General features: G+C 38.6%; 1 protein-coding gene across 2 annotated transcripts; it reads right to left on the reverse strand.

The window, feature by feature from the left end:
* Positions 1 to 3,723: 3,723 nt before the first annotated feature.
* Positions 3,724 to 16,954, reverse strand: MISO1 (mitochondrial inner membrane subdomain organizer 1). 2 transcript variants are annotated; one of them, XM_031023770.2, is made up of 5 exons: positions 16,937 to 16,954; positions 14,678 to 14,737; positions 9,979 to 10,126; positions 8,021 to 8,181; positions 3,724 to 4,531 (listed from the first exon to the last, which is right to left on the reverse strand). In XM_031023770.2, exons 2-5 carry the CDS (start codon positions 14,720 to 14,722, stop codon positions 4,133 to 4,135), a joined length of 753 nt encoding a protein of 250 aa, XP_030879630.2. In that variant the 5' UTR covers positions 14,723 to 14,737; positions 16,937 to 16,954; the 3' UTR covers positions 3,724 to 4,132. The 2 variants fall into 2 exon arrangements, with proteins under 2 accessions (XP_030879630.2, XP_030879628.2); XM_031023768.2 differs by lacking the exon at positions 16,937 to 16,954 and adding an exon at positions 15,829 to 16,920.
* Between the last annotated feature and the right edge of the window lie 70 nt (positions 16,955 to 17,024).

A 17,024-nucleotide genomic window follows, 5' to 3' on the forward strand; every position in this document is an offset into this window, starting at 1 on the left:
TCAAGGACTTGTCAATGGGCTGTAAGTAGTAAGAAAATTTCATTTTTTTTCATTTGCCTTGGTTCCATATCAAGAGATAGCAGAACTATTGAGATCAGTGGCCCTGATTCTTCTTTGAGTCAGGTGTTTTTTAAAAATTGCTTTTCTGGGGGCGCCTGGGTGGCTCAGTCATTAATCATCTGCCTTCAGCTCAGGACATGATCCCAGGGTCCTAGGATCGAGCCCCGCATCGGGCTCACTGCTCAGCGGGAAGCCTGCTTCTCCCTCTCCCTCTTCCCCTGCTTCTCCCTCTCCCGCTTCCCCTGCTTGTGTTCCCTCTCTCGCTGTGTCTCTCTCTGTCAAATGAATAAAATCTTTAAAAAAAATAAAAATAAAAAATTGCATTTCTGGCAGCAGATTCCCCAGGCTTTCCCAGTGGTGGGAAAGACCAAGCTGATTTAGAAGATTTCAGGACCAAAATGTATAAGAGGTCTTGAAATAAGGAAGAGTTGAACAGTTAGAATTTGTGGAGCAGCAACCATCCCTTCTCTCTCCTGTTCACCCAGGGGAGGAAGATTTGACATTAGCACTTCACTCCCTTTTCTACTAGACTGAGGGTGCCATATATCCTGTTTCCACTAAGTTAGGAAATAGTGATTATCTCTTTTCTGATGTTTGCTAAGCTACAGAGCCTTCTAGTACTTCATTTACCTGAGATAAGGAGAAAGAAGCATGATAAAAAGAGGGAAGCAAAAGAGAGTGAGTGGCTGGTGAATAGCTTACATCCCTACCACTTAGTTTAAGAATACATGAGTTTCCAGGGTACCTGGGTGGCTCACTCAGTTGAGTGGCTGACTTCAACCCAGGTCATCTCAGGGTCCTGGGATGAAGCCCTATGTTAGCATCAGGCTCCCCGCTCAGCAGGGAGTCTGCTGTCCCTCTCCCTCTGTCCCTCTTCCCACTCACTCGTGCATGCACATAAGCGCTCTTTCTCAAATAAATAAAATCTTTAAAAAAAAATGCACAAGTTTCCTGTAAGGTGAATTGACACCATGGAAAGTGGCAGGACTGAAGCTGACTTGCTAATACTCCCCACAACACATACCCATGAATGGAGTGATTAAGCCCAGTCACGTTCCACAATTAAACTCATGTGTCCTTGCCATCCCTGGTGGTGGGGATCCAACAGTAAAAGGCTGTGGACTAAACTGCCTTGGGAGTTAAGCAGGTAGGGAGAGAAAGAGGTAAGAATCTCTCAATCCAGGGGACTATGATAGGGAGCCCCTAGAGAACCCTCAAGGAATAACCATGACCAAATGTGTTAGAGAAGAACCAGCATTTGGACATCTGTCTCATGAATGAAACTAACACATGTCAACACAAGGAAAGCAAAATGTAAGGAGACTTTGGTTGTATGCTTTCTCTCTCTGGGTGTTGTTGGAATATACTTTTAGCTGCCAAATAATGACAATGCTGGATCATATATGTATGGGCACAGTTTTCACTCTCTCTCAAGTTTTGTTCACAATTAATTATGATAAAGCTAGTGTTGCTGCCAACATTTCACATATAAGAAGTATGACTGGAAAATGACAAATTAATAAACACAAAAAAGGAAATGTGAGTCTTGAAAGAAAATATATTGAAAGGGGCCATTAGAATCCAATCATTTAGAAAAAACAGTAAGAACTAAATTTATTTGATAGAAATATATTTATTTATTTTATTTATTTTTTAAGATTTTATTTATTTATTTGAGAGAGAGAATGAGAGAGAGAGCACATGAGAGGGGGGAGGGTCAGAGGGAGAGGCAGACTCCCCGCTGAGCAGGGAGCCCGATGCGGGACTCGATCCCGGGATTCCAGGATCATGACCTGAGCCGAAGGCAGTCGCCCAACCAACTGAGCCACCCAGGCACCCGATAGAAATATATTTAAAAAGTAAAGTGGTCTAGGGGCGCCTGGGTGGCTCAGTCGTTAAGCGTCTGCCTTCGGCTCAGGTCATGATCCCAGGGTCCTGGGATCGAGCCCCGCATCGGGCTCCCTGCTCGGCGGGAAGCCTGCTTCTCCCTCTCCCACTCCCCCTGCTTGTGTTCCCTCTCTTGCTATGTCTCTCTCTGTGTGTCAAATAAATAAAATCTTTAAAAAAAAAAAAAAAAGTAAAGGGGTCTAGATACCCAAGATACCAAAAGGAAAGAAGGCCAAGGGAAAAAGGCAGTCATAGACCCTGTTTTTTTTTTTTTTTAACTTTTTTTATTGTTATTTTAATCACCATACATTACATCATTAGTTTTTGATGTAGTGTTCCATGATTCATAGACCCTGTTGTTCTGAAGATAAGAGACCAAGAAGTAAATCCTTTATTTGAGAAAGGCAAAGAACTCAGGCTTTGGTCAGAAATTCAGCCTAAAAGGGAATTTTCTACTTTTTCAGATGACCTTATTATAACTGTCTCATATAATAAAGATCTAGCCTCTGTAACTGTATAGTCCACCTTGCCCTTGGACCATCAAACAAGCTGATCTACAAGAGAGACCAGAGACAAAAGCCAGAAAAACAGACATTGTTGACCCAGAAGAAAGCTGCTGGCCAATGGGATTCCTCCTAACCTTCAAGTACATGTTAATACTGCTACTACCTAAGTGGAGAACAAGAATATTCAGTAAATGGTGACTGCACACAACAGGAGTCCCGCTGGTCTATTTTTCTTCTTGGCCACCTTGTCCATAAAATCAGGGTTTTCCTGCTAAATAATCAAGGCAAAGGTTAGAACAAGTCATTTCATCTAGTCCTGCACCAGCTTCACCTTCACAGCTTATCTGGAAAGACAGTGTGCACCAACTGCGTTGGCAGAGGTCATCAGAACTGATTACAGTGGTAACTGTGATGAGATCCGACACCACTGGGAGGCAAACTGGGAAAGAAGCAGGCCCACGAGCTTGCCACAGAACTAGTTTTAAATGTACTCTGTTAACTTCTCTGTCAATAAAGATAGAACATCCCCTTAAAACAAAGAGAAAAGCTATTGAGGCATTAGACCCAGGGGATAAAAGCTAGGATGTAACATCCTATCCTACCCCAAAAGTGATGAAATAAAATCACAAGAACAAGAACCTGTGGAAGATTTGAGACCTTACTAAAAATTAATGTTGTTTAATTAGAAAATGTTGGGAAATCTACTTTACGTTTTCACCAGCAGTCAGGAAGCAGCAATAAGCTTCTCATGATGAATTACTAACAGTAGTAGCTCTTTAGACCACGTGGAACTTCTGACTTTTGTCAGCATCATAAATCATTAAGAAAACCTTCTATAGACATTGTGGATGTTAGTGGATTATCGCTCGTGTTATAAGAGAAGCCTGTAGTGTTAGGATGATTTTAGCAGCAAATATATGTGTATATCAGATCCTCAAACGAACTCAAACTGGCTTTAAAAACAAAGAAATTTACCATGTCACATGAGGAACTGGGACACAAGATACTTCAAAGATTGGCTACTTTAGGGGCTCAACAATGTCTGAAGCATCCCTGTACTTTTTGGTTGATGCCACCCTCAGCACATTGCTTTCCGTCCTTACAATTATCCTCATGGTTCTCTCTGGTGGGTTATCCCCTTCATCTAACAACAGGTAGAAATTAACCGTTCTTTATTACTAGAAATGGTTTAAGTGACCTTCTCATGGAGCTTTGCCCCACACTGTTAGGCAGTTAGAAAGCAATCAGGCGAAAAAAGTAGCCTCAGCCATGATGTGTACAGAGTTAGTTTATTACAAGTAATCAAAATTGATAAAACTGGAAAAGTAAACAAATACTCTTTCAACAAAAATTAAATATGGATGCCGAAAATAACTACAATAACAGTGCCCAATAGTTAAACTCTCTCTTCAAATATTAACACTAAAGGTATACATCCTTTATCCTGGTAACTTTATTGAGTATTCAATTTTTCCTAAAGCCATATTACATTAATCACAATTTGCTTAAATTATTCTGATACTACATTTAAAACAATCATCTCTTAAATATTTAAATACCATTAGAGTGCAACTTCGATCATTCAGAGAAATTTCCACTTCAACTCAATGAAAAACATCCATATATTTACATATTTTACTCTTTTCTGAGTGGGTCACCTCCAGACCTCTTGGAATAGTTCACCCTTTTCTACGAAAGTGTATGCGATTCATAAGTTCTCTGAACTTCAGTATTAAGGAGTAGTTATTTATGTTGTCTTTCCATGTTTCATAAGTCCTTCTAAATTTGTCATAATAACCTTCTTTTTTCAAATTGAAATCTGATCCAATGTTTTTAAAATAACTGTCTTTTTTCCATATTTCTCTCCAGGAGCCTTTGAATTTTTCCAAATAACTTTCTTCAGATTCTTCCTTCCATATTCCTTCTCTTTTTTTTAAGGCTGTTAATTCGGCTTTAAGTAAGTTTCTGTGAATTGTCCAGTAGATTTTAGAATCATAATCTAGCCCTTTAACAAGAACAGTTTTGCCAAGGCCTCTTCTCAAAATTTCTTCATTCAGACTCACACTAAAAAATCTACCCTTGAATAAAAAATAACACAAACCAATTACTAAAGAAAATTGCACTATACCTGTAACATCTTCTTCACTTTAAAATTTATTTATTTACTTAAATTAAATCGTCATTCAGAAGGGCGCCTGGGTGGCCCAGTGGGTTAAGGGCCCAACTCTTGATTTTGGCTCAGCTCATGATCTCAGGGTCATGATACCGAGCCCCGCGGTGGGCTCTGTGCTCAGTGCACAGTGTGTGCGAGATTATCTCTCTCCCTCACCCTCTGCCCCTCCCTTTCCTCCACGCATTCTCTCTCTCTCCCTAAAATAAATACATGAATAAAATCCTTAAAAATAAATAAATAAATCAGGCATTCGGCAACTTATCCTTCAGAGAAAAGCCAAAAAACATAAAGCAAAGGGATCTCCAAGAGCTTAAAACAGCTAACGCTAAATCCAAGAATTTCATTACTAGAATAGATCCTTATTCGAAGTCAATTCCCTCTTTTATTTTTATTTTTTTAAGATTTTATTTATTTGAGAGAGAGAGCATGAGCAGGGGAAGGGGCAGAGAGAGAAGGAGACTCCCTGCTGAGCAGGGAGCCTAAAGCCAGGCTCATTCACAGGACCCTGAGATCATGACCTGAGCAGAGGGCAGTCGCTTAACCGACTGAGCCACCCAGACGCCTCTTAATTGCTTCTTTTGTAACATATCGTTTCTCCACAGACTCACTGGTCTTCTAACCCAAAGAGAAGTAGAAGTAGTAAAGTATAAAAAGTGTTTTTGGTTTGTTTGCTGTTTGGAGGGGGAAAGGAGCACACAGGATAGGCAAAACAACAGAAGGCCATAGAAAAAGAAGCTAAAAAGTATACAAATGCAGATTGAACTGAATCATCACTGAACTGTTAGATTAGGCTTCAGAATTCCAGCATGTAAGAAGGTGCTGGCATGTAAATACATTTTTAAAAGACTTCCCACAAAATAATTAACATTAAAAATAGTCCTGGACTTTGAATCTTCATCCTTCAGGAAATTTCCTTCAAGGAAAACCTCACTTCCTAATCAAACTGCGTAAGTGGGATTTTTTCCCACTAATTTATAGCTCAGTCAGCGGACCTGAGACTCTTGATCTTGGAGTTGTGGGTCTGAGCCCCCTGTTGGGTGTACAGATTACTTAAAAATTTTTAAAAATCTTAAAATAAAGAAAAAAAAGAGATCCTGCTTAGCTGTTTATACAGTCCTTGTGGGATTTTAACCTAACAAGATTAATTTTAACAACATATTAATAATTTAATAGCTTTGTTAGTCAAGTACTTCACAGTTAAATTTTAAAAATGTGAAAACTCCAGGTTTCAAGTAGGAGACATTTTTTAGGACTTTCTGAAGGAACGAAGTAACCTTTTTTCCCTTAAATGCAGTAACTTTTGGTTATAATAATGAGTTAATAAATACAGTCTTAAAGGATTTATCATATTTTTCTCAATCTTTTAAATTTTAAGAGCTCATTCCCTTAAACCAAAATCAGAATAACTAAAATTCAATCTCACACATTAGTAAAATTCAACAGATGTAAATTACCACCATGTGCATATACTGCATAGTTTGGTCACCTAGGAAGCAATATAAGCTAAAGTATATAAGGCGAAGTATGAGCTCAGGAGCCAGAAAGAGCTGGGTTGAATACAGGCTCTTCCACTTAGTTACCCTGAGTCCCATCTGTAAATGGGAATAAAAACAATGACTGCATAGGGTGGTTTTGAGGATAAATAAAATACACTTCTCAACTTAGAATTTTTTTTAATTTTTAAAAAATTTTTTAAATTTTTATTATTTATAATTTATTTTATTTATTTTTAAAGATTTTATTTAGCGGGCGCCTGGATGGCTCAGTCAGTTAAGCATCTGCCTGAGGCTCAGGTCATGATCCCAGAGTCCTGGGATGAGCTCCCTGTCAGGCTCCCAGCTCAGTGGGGAGCCTGCTTCTCCCTCTGTCCCTCCCCCTGCTGGCCCCTGCTCATCAAATAAGATTTATTTATTTGAGAGAGAGAGCACTCATACACAGGGGCCAGCAGGGGGAGGGACAGAGGGAGAAGGAGAGAATCTCAAGCAGACTCCCTGCTGAGTGTTGAGCCCAATGCCTGGCTCGATCTCATGAGACTGAGATCATGACCTGAGCAGAAATCAGGAGTCAGACACTTAACCTACTGAGCTACCCAGGCACCCAAATTTTTTTATTTTTAAGTATCTCTACACCCAACGTGGGGCTCTAATTCATGACCCCAAGATCAAGAGTCACATGCTCCACTGACTGAGCCAGCCAGGTGCCCAGAGAAGGTAATATTTTTTTTTTTTTATATGTGGTGATGATTTTTTTTTTTTTAAAGAATTTATTTATTTATTTGACAGGGAGAGACACAGCGAGAGAGGGAACACAAGCAGGGGGAGCGGGAGAGGGAGAAGCAGGCCTCCCGCCGAGCAGGGAGCCTGATGCGGGGCTCGATCCCAGGACCCGGGATCATGACCCGAGCCCAAGGCAGACGCTTAATGACTGAGCCACCCAGGTGCCCCGAGAAGGTAATATTTTTATAAGGCCTTTGGCATCTTTATTTTGTATTACCAGCTTACTTTTCACTGTAAAACACTTCAACCAATCAGTGTTGGATAATTCTTATTTTGAAAGCACTGAATATGATCTGGACATACAGAAATTAATGGGTTTCATCAGGCTTTCTATTAATAGTTCAAAAAGCTCTAAAGAATTAAAATGGTTACAATTTTAATCACTTTAACATGAGGTTATTTTTTTCTTCAGGTTATTTTTGTTTGATAAGGGACTTTAAGAATAAGAAAACTGTTCTTAATCCTGTCATAACACTTTACCTATTTAGTTTTCTACATTCTTTTTTCAGTAATCGTCCACCAAAAGCAGTACGAAGTAAGGCTCACGCAAGGGCTGAGGACAGAGACACGGCAACACTGATGAAGCTCCATGGCATCCCCAGTTACACAATGGCCATGGTCAATCATAATGGTAGGAAAACTCTGAGGCAAAATCTTCAGATGACTGATTACTGATCATAAACAGGATTTAAAAATGCTCGACTTTAGAGTTCAGAGACTGAGCACTATTTACTTCAGAAAACACCCTTGCTCTTTGTAGTTTCCAGTTGATAGGGCTCACTCAACAAGCAGTTTCTAATAACAAGGGTGATACACTATACTCATGTGTAAGTAAATGTGTAAAGATAATCCTTAAGTGAGCAATGTCCAAAGTCATTAATAATTTTAAGTTTCTTCCATTTTCTTAATTTTTCATTTTTTCTATAATAAACATATAAATAAAATTTAATAACAAAACGTATACATGAAACACCTGGTTCTCTATACATGATCACTATGAATAGCAGTTAAGAGAGACAAAAATTTAGTCACATTGCAGATTCAAGGTTCTAATGAATGATGTTTGTGTATAAATAAAAAGAATAAAATATTGCTCATTATTTCTTCACTCTACTTACCTTATTCACTAGAAGATAGCAAAAGAGTACTGAATTCTCCTTTCCAAGAAGTTGAAACCATAGCAGTTGGGAAGGTTTTAAATCTTTTTGTAACCACACCTTCCCAGTTTCAGTGAGTTCTACTCCTGCCAGCTTAACCAGCAAAACACCACATGGCTCTTCTAAAAAGGTTAGGTAGAAAATTGTCTAGCTTTAATACCATGTTGCAAAAGCAAATTTCAAAGTCACATGTCCCCTCTCCCAAACAACTGAATATATTGTTTCTTTACAAACACCCAGACTCTCTAGATGTAGGTCCATTTATATCTGTATTCAAGTTTTCTTTTAAAGCAACCCAAGCATGTAACAGATGGAATAATGTAAAAAACCCATTTCAAAGTAAGCTCCAGAACAGGATGGAGAAGCCATTAATAATAATATGCATATATGGCAATTTACAGTGCTGTGTCACTGCATGACCTCCAGAAGCAGGTTCCTATTGACTAGCATCCCAGAGTCGTGTAGTGTACAGCCTGGACAAACCCAGGGAGTGACTTTGCTGCCTGAGCCCTGAAGAGTCATCACTATTTCAGAGAGAAGAGATTTAAATTATGACAACATAATTACAACAACTGAGAAGGTAGAGAATTTATGAAGTCTAAATCCTGCTTAGATTGAAATGCCCAGCAAATAAACATCCTAGGTAATCTCTCTTTAGGGAACAATAGTCATTCAAAGTGTTTAAGTTCTGTTTGATTTGTTAAAAGAATCAATCATGTCAGGTATGTCTGGGGAAAAAAAAATCAATCTGATTCCTTCACAGTCATATCTCGTTGAACAGTGATATTCATTCATTTGAGGGTAAAAAATAAGAACTCCTTTCTTTATAAAATTAAAACAATATTAAGAAGATCTTTAAATATAACTAAATTTATTCAACAAGTTTTAATTGGCTAACAATTATTTCCCTAGGGACTGTGAATAATGAGCTAGGTAGGAAAAGGTCCCTGCCCACCAGAGGCTCAGTTTAGTGGGAGGATACAAGCCTAAACACATGATTATAGGAAAATGTGTTTAAGTACTGTAACCGCAGTGTGTATAACTTGGTGTGGGTGTAGTAAAGAAAGAGGCTAATTCTGCTTGGGAGTTAAGGAAAGCTTCACAGAAGAGCTGACATTTGAGCTGGATACTAAAGAATTGGAGTTCAATAGGAGCAAGGCACTCTGGGGAAACTGTGCTCCAGGGCATGAGAACCCAAGTAAACAGCAGGCCGGAAGGTCTGTGTGGGTGGGGTCTTTGACACAAAGCAGGGAGACATGGGAATAGCAGCAGGAAACATCCAGCCCTTGCTCAGCTCTCCAGTCTCCTTTGGTGTCTCTTGTCCCCTTCTTCCGCACGCCACAGCACTCTACCAGTCTTCATATGGCTTGTCAAAGGAGCCAAGTTCATTCCCACACACCCTCTGCCTAGCCAGCCCTCTCTCATTCTTCAGGTCTCTGATTAAATAACAACTCATCAATGAGGCTTTCTCTGACCACTTTAGGGGTGTAGGTTCCCTGTTCACATGACTCCACTAATGCTCAAACTAGCACTTTGCTCTTTTTCTTCATAATTCTTAGGACAATCTTCATTTGTCTGTTGTCTATTTTCCACTTAGACTGTAAGCTCCAAAGGGCAGTCTTGTCTGTTTCCCTCAACACCATACAGCTAGTATAGGGCCTAGAACATAACAGTTGCTCAATATTTGTGGAAAGAATGCATGAGCGCCTGAATGAAATACTGAATGATTGAATAAAAGGAGGAAGGGGGGAAAAAAGGAAATCTGGAGCCAAATTAAATAGCTCCTGGTATTTAAAGCCAAGAGTTTATACTTTTCTCACAAAGTTATTAAAACTTAAAATGACATTTTTTGCTATTTTACAAATAACTTCTAATTAACAAATACTAAAATACTTGTATTAGTCTTGCACTTTACTTACTTTTCCATGAAGATATAATAGGTAAAGTGATAGGAATATGCTCAATTTCTAAACCATTCTCAGTTATTCGGTGTAATCGTCCACGTAGTTTAACATTCTTTCGTATAAATTCTACTGGAATATCTGAAGAACTTGTAAATTTTGATGTCTGTTGATTTATAAAAATATATATAACATTTAATTATTATTTTCATTTTAAAATTAAGTATGTCAAATTGTCATCTAAACATTTAACAAGAAGACATAACCACTGAAAAATTTTAATTTGGTCCTTAATTTTAGATTAATATTTAACTATGATTTAATCAAAGTGTTTATAGGAGGGGGGCACCTGGCCGGCTCTGTTGGTGGAGCATGCAACTCTTGACCTTGGGGTTGTGGGTTTGAGCCCCACATTGGGTGTGGAGATTACTTTAAAAAAAATCTTTCAGGGAAAAAAAAAGTATGAATACTAAGAGTGAGAGTTAGTATTTTAAAAGATCCTGACAACTAGGATGATGGGATAAAATATAAAATTCTTCGCCTGTACTCCCCAAAACTAATGTAGGATAGAAGAGAATAAACTAATTGTAGCACATATGAAAAAGATTAAGAACTTTTAGTTCATTGTGAACTCAAAATGAAATGAAAGTGTGACAAGTCTATAAAAAAAAAAGTACAAACTCCCTCTCCTCTTGACTCCCCACTGCTCCCCACCAAAGTTCAAACACCAAGCAACGTTGTAAGGAACAGGATCCAAAACAAGAGAAGTGAGGAAGAGATTGCTCTAAATCAGGCCCTAATAGAATATACTGTGCTTCCCTGGGTATCACATTTCATAAAAGATTTCAACAAACTGGAACAAAGCTAGAAGAGGAGAAAAAAGATGATAAAGAGCCTGGAAACCACACCACATGAGAAAACCAAGAATATTTCGTACAGGAGAGATGAGACTTAGAAGAAGTAGAGAGGGTCACTAATGATGTCTTCAATTACTAAACATCTATCCCTTTTTAATTTTTAGGTGTTTCATTGACAGATATACATAAAAAGACCTAAGAGTGCCTTGATGTTTGGAGTTTTAGAAATTATTAAGGAGCTAGGGGACGAAACTGTCTATAGAATCCATGTTCATACTCTCAAGGAACTCACAGTCTATGTGAAGAACCTTTAAAGGCAGATCCCACTGCATCTACCTTTCCTGCATCCAATAATCCCTCAACAGCAGAAAGTTCGGTGCTGTGTTTCTGTCATATAACAGGCACTATCTGGAAGATGAACTAAGAATATACATAAAACCAGAATACAGCAGCAGAGCAATACATAAATAGGTTTAAGATAAAGTATAAGCAGGTGCCTGGGTGGCTCAGTCAGTTGGGTGTCTGCCTTTGGCTTGGGTCATGATCCCAGGGGCCTGCGATCGAGCTCCACGTCAGGCTCTCTGCTCAGTAGGGAGCCTGCTTCTCCCTCTCCCTCTGCCTGACGCTACCCGCTTGTGCTCTCTCTCTGTCAAATAAATAAAATCTTAAAAATATATATATAAAGTATAAGTGCTAAAGGGCTTGGGTTCCTGGGTGGCTCAGTTGGTTAAGCATCTGACTCTTGATTTCAGCTCAGGTCATGATCTCAGGGTCATGAGATTGAACTCCTGCTTAAGATTCTCTCTCCCACTCCCACTCCCTCTGCCCCTGCCCATGTTCCCTCTCTCTCAAATAAGTAAATAAAGTCATAAATGCTAAAGGGTCAAAAATTGAAAGAATAAGAACATTTGAGGAAGGTATCTTTAAAGGAAGTGAATTCTGAGCTTGTGATAAACATCCTGCTCTCTAGAAGAGGCAGAAAGATGATGCCACTAACAAGAACATTATCCCTAAGCTTCAGATGGTGAAGGAAATGTCCTAAAGGCAAACAGACAAAAGCTGGAAGCACTGTGAAGAGAAAATAATAAGGGTTTCAAATTCAGGAAGATGAAATTTGAAATCCAGTTCTGCCACATATTAGCTGGATGATCTTGTGAAAATTACTTAACTTCTTCAAGCATCCATCTCCTCATCTATAAAAATTAGGTATAAGAACACCTGTTTCGGGGCACCTGGATGGTTTAGTTGGTTGAGCATCTGACTCTTGATTTTGACTCAGGTCATGATCTCAGGGTCATGGGATCAAGCCCCGAGTCAGGCTCTGTGCTCAGTGGGGAGTCTGCTTGAGATTCTCTCTCTCTGCCTCTCTCCCCACTCCCTAAATAAATAAACAAACAAACAAATAAATAAAATCTTTTTTAAAAAAATAGAACACCTGTTTCGTAGGATTATTTTAAGTATTAAATGAAATTATGTATATCAAGTGTTTAGCACAGTACTGAACTCAATCATTTTTTTTTAATATGAAATTTGGACTTTTCTACCAGTAATTGAAAGAATATGAGAGATTGGTAAACTCAGGAGGAGGAAAAAGGGGAGAAAAACAGCAATACAAAAAGAAAGATGAAGGGGAGCTGTGAAGGCTCCTTGTGCCAGGTCCTTGGTTGGTTAATGCAATATCCATTCCCAAGCCTCTCTCCCTTGTCATCATGTACTTTAAGGGATGGAAAAGCTAAATGGCCACTTTCCCAACCTCCTTTCCACTTAGAGGTGGCCATATGATAAAAGGATGTAAGGAAAAATATACTGAAGGCTTTTGGTAAAACTTTTGCTTTCTTGATAAAAGGAAAAGATGTGGCTGGCACCTTCCTTTTCCCTCTCCTCCTGCTTTGAACATCAATACACTATTTGGAGCTAGAGCAGCCATTCTGTGCCATGAGGAAAGGCACAGAGAATCATACAGACCTAAACTCTCTGTCACTGAGCCAGAGAAGCAATGCCAGCAGCATCCTACCTCCAGAAGTCTGATGACATGAGAAAAAAAGCCTTTTAACTTGGTTAAGCCATGGTTGCATGGGGTTTCTCTTACTTGTAGCCAAAGTTCTCCAACTGTTAAACAATAGAATTTTTTGTCCCCTAATGTCCCAATGTTCTTTTTCCACCTCCTTAGTTTGTTCTTCTCATCACTAGTCACTATTTTCAAAAACCATAAAATGTAAGAAAAAAAAGACACCAGAACTATAGTCTAAGATAAATAACTTCATAACATACTAATATAAATTTATATTAACGAATAAGTAATTTGCATAAATCAATAACATACCTAATATTGTATAACTTAAAATGATGTATAATTGATTTATGTAATTTTTTTTTAAGATTTTATTTATTTATTTGACAGAGAGAGACACAGCGAGAGAAGGAACACAAGCAGGGGGAGTGAGAAAGGGTGAAGCAGGCTTCCTGCTGAGCAGGGAGCCGGATGCGGGGCTCGATCCCAGGACCCTGGGACCATGACCTGAGCCAAAGGCAGACACTTAACGACTGAGCCACCCAGGCACCCCGATTTATGTAATTTTTAAGGGCTAACAAGAGAAATAATCCCTTAGTATTATTTTTACCTGAATTCTTTTTTTTCAAGATTTTATTTATTTGTTTGAGAGAGAGAGAGAGAGAGCTAGTGAGAGAGAGAGAGCACAAGTGGGGTGAGGGGCAGAGGGAGAAAGAAACTCCTCACTGAGCAGGGAGCCCGATGTGGGGCTCGATCCCAGGACCCTGGGATCATGGCCTGAACCGAAGGCAGACGCTTAACCGACTGAGCCACCCAAGCGCCCCTTATTTTTACCTAAATTCTTAATCAGATCATTTAGTATTTTGACAATTTTGAAACCTTCAAAATACAAATGTCATAGAACATAGATTGTAAGATAAAGAAAAAAGTGGAATAAAAAGTGCTAAAGTTTCAAAAGTTCCATTCTAAAAATATATATATAAGCTAAACGTGAATGATTTACAAAATCATGGAGGTGTTAAAAGAAAAAAACCTATTAGATTATTAAATATAAGGTTAAAAATGAGTTCAAGGCACTTAATAAAAAAAGGGGGGATAAAAGTTCTGACACTGGAGTCGGAAAAGGCAACAGTTAGAAAAGATGTACTATAGTATGGTAACACTACGTAGTCAATGATAATATAAAACAATATAGAGATAATAAATGTAGGACATTAATATACACAGAAGCAATAAATCCATACCAGGTTGTAACATGATACTACAATTACACCCAGTGACAAGAATCAATTACATAAACAACACTTATAAATCTTGAATTGTCAGACAGATTCCACAATATCTATTATTAACATTATTGAAAGGGCAAAAAATATGCTAACTGAAAGCATAAGTTATTTTTTTACATCATACTTCTTGCTTTATTCATTAAATAGATCTTACAGATAATTGCAAATCAAAGAAAGTATTAAATTATTCAGTGCTAAAGGATATAATTCGACTGTAATCTAAACCTAAAACCACTATACAAAACAGTTTTGAGACATGCCACAATGTCGGAAATGCCAATTTAGTGATTATCGCATTCTAGCCAACTAAATCCTTTACAGATGCCTTTTTAAGCACAAAGAAAAGTGATTATGGAAATACAGACTGGGTAATCACTTTCCTGTGGATGTGTTGCTTTTAAACCAAGATCTTAAAATAGGTTTGTTGTTCTAGAATAATATTTAAAACTTCTAATATGAATAACAAAATGATACACTGCTTGAAAGAAAAACAGTCTTGAAGTGAGAAAAAATTAACTGTCTCTTGCTTTTCATTGTGCCTTCTTCATTTTTTAACTTACCATCCGAACACTTCTTAGAAGTAACATTGTTCCAGCTATGGCCATTACGGTGCTGATGTTCTTCAGAAAGAGATTAAATGATTAATTCTCACTAGTTATTATTCATGATAGTTAAAGTACTAACTGGAAGGGGAAAAAAAAGACTGACCTCCCTGAGTGTCCAAATAAGGCACATCCTTCAACTAAAGGCCCATTTCTCCCAACAAACTTTAACTGCCTACCGCTTCATTAATCTTCCCTCTTTTCTCCCAATCTGGCATGCACAGTAATTATATATGTAACATTGTATTGTTCTCTATTGACTGTTCCTTTTAACCATGAATTCCTTAAATGCATGAATTGGTTTAATACTTCTTCAACAATGCCCACAGTAACTTGCATAACCCTGAGTCTACAGTGGGAATGTAAATATTTGGTAGAAAACTTTACCATCAAAACCTTAAAATATAATGGATGTATATGTGGGTAAACAGTTGGGGAGAACTTATCAATGTTTTTTTTTTTTTTAAAGATTTTATTTATTTATTTGAGACAGAATGAGAGAGAGAGAGAGCACATGAGAGGGGGGAGGGTCAGAGGGAGAAGCAGGCTCCCTGCCAAGCAGGGAGCCCGATGCGGGACTCGATCCAGACACTCCAGGATCATGACCTGAGCCGAAGGCAGCCGCTTAACCAACTGAGCCACCCAGGCGCCCCATTATCAATGTTTTTAAAGTGCTTCATTTAAACTGGAATAGATTGGGACAGCTCAGGTCCTGATCCCAGGGTCCTGGGATCCAGCCCCACATCGGGCTCTCTGCTCAGCGGGGAGCCTGCTTCTCCCTCTCCCTGCTGTTCCCCGTGCTTGTGCTCTCTCTCTCCCTGTCAAATAAATAAATAAAATAAAATAAAAAAAAACTGAAATAGACTTAAAAGAGTTTAATTTAAAAATAAGAACCTGCGACTCCCTCAATAAGAGTGATAATTTAACATGCTTTCCTTCAATAAATACAACTAGGTATGTAAGAAATGAAGCTGAAAATATAAACAAGGAAAGAAATGAAGATGCTAAGATTGCTCTTAGTGTTCAAGTGAAGCCACTTAGATCCAACTCTGATCTTGCTCTAAACATCAGGCAAACATAAAACAAGGCAGTGAAAATTTTATAATTACCAACACATAATGCCTTTTGTTTGTTCTGTGGATTTCCCATTTGTAGAAAAAAAAAGGAAATATACACAAGGATACATCCTGTGATTGGGATATTTGGAATAATGTATCCATGTGCCAATTTATTCTATTTTTTAAAAATTTTTAAAAAATATTTTTATTTGATAGAAAGAGAGAGCACAAGTAGGCAGAGCAGCAGGACCCTGGGATCAAGACCTGAGCAGAAGGTAGACGCTTAACCGACTGAGCCACCCAGGCATCCCTCCATGTACCAATTTAAACACCGTTTCCTCTCTCAATCTACTGAAGTCATTTTTTTAATTTGAAATAAGCCATGCACCAATTTCTGCTTCACTGGAAGAACCCAGGCCTTGTCAAATAACACGTGTGTATCTACCATTCATTAATGCCACCAGTGCATATCTAGCCCTTGCTAAGTGGTAGGCAATATTCTAGGGATAAGAGCTGTACTGGTGAAGGAAACAGCAGGATCCCAGGCCTTGTGGTGCATGGCTGCAGAGCATTTGCAAAGCTCATGGTCGTACTCAACTTCTCAGAAGAATTTAACAAAGTTAATCATTCTCTCTGAAAATATTCTCTTCACTTGGCTTCTAGGACACCTGGTTTTCCTGATTTTCCTCCTCCTCCTTCCCTGTTTCTTCCCAGTCTTTGCTGACTTTTCATTTCCCAAATTCATGTTAAGAGAATCCCTCAGGTCCCAGGTCTCAATTCTAGGACTTCTTCAGTAACTTTTCTGACTTGTTCCATGATGCCATCCAAGCTTTAAACACTACTGGAGCTTTATGCAGTTCACTCCTGAAGTTCTATGTCCAGTTACAATCTCCCTTCAAGGTCAGATTCCTATATCTGGTTGCCTAGATAACATCTACAACTCTCTTTAGAATTTTAGTGACCATCTTCAAGTTCCCATGTCCAAAGAGTCCTCTAGATTTTCCCAACAAATCGCTGACCCCTAACTCCTCCACAGAAGCAACTTTGACCACCATCCACCCAGTGGGCAGCCCCCTTGACTCCTCTTTCTTTGCACCCCACCCCAAATCAACCACACCACCCCCGGGGGATTAGCCACAATCTTGTCTCGCCTGGTCACCTAAGATGTCCCACTCTTGGTCGAACTCCAGTGCTCTCTCACTTCATTCAAAACATAAGGCCTACAAAAAAAAAAAAAAAAAAAAAAA

This window comes from Leptonychotes weddellii, chromosome 1 (genome assembly GCF_054177405.1).
Source record: "Leptonychotes weddellii isolate Sample4059 chromosome 1, ASM5417740v2, whole genome shotgun sequence".
NCBI classification, from domain to species: Eukaryota; Metazoa; Chordata; class Mammalia; order Carnivora; family Phocidae; genus Leptonychotes; species Leptonychotes weddellii.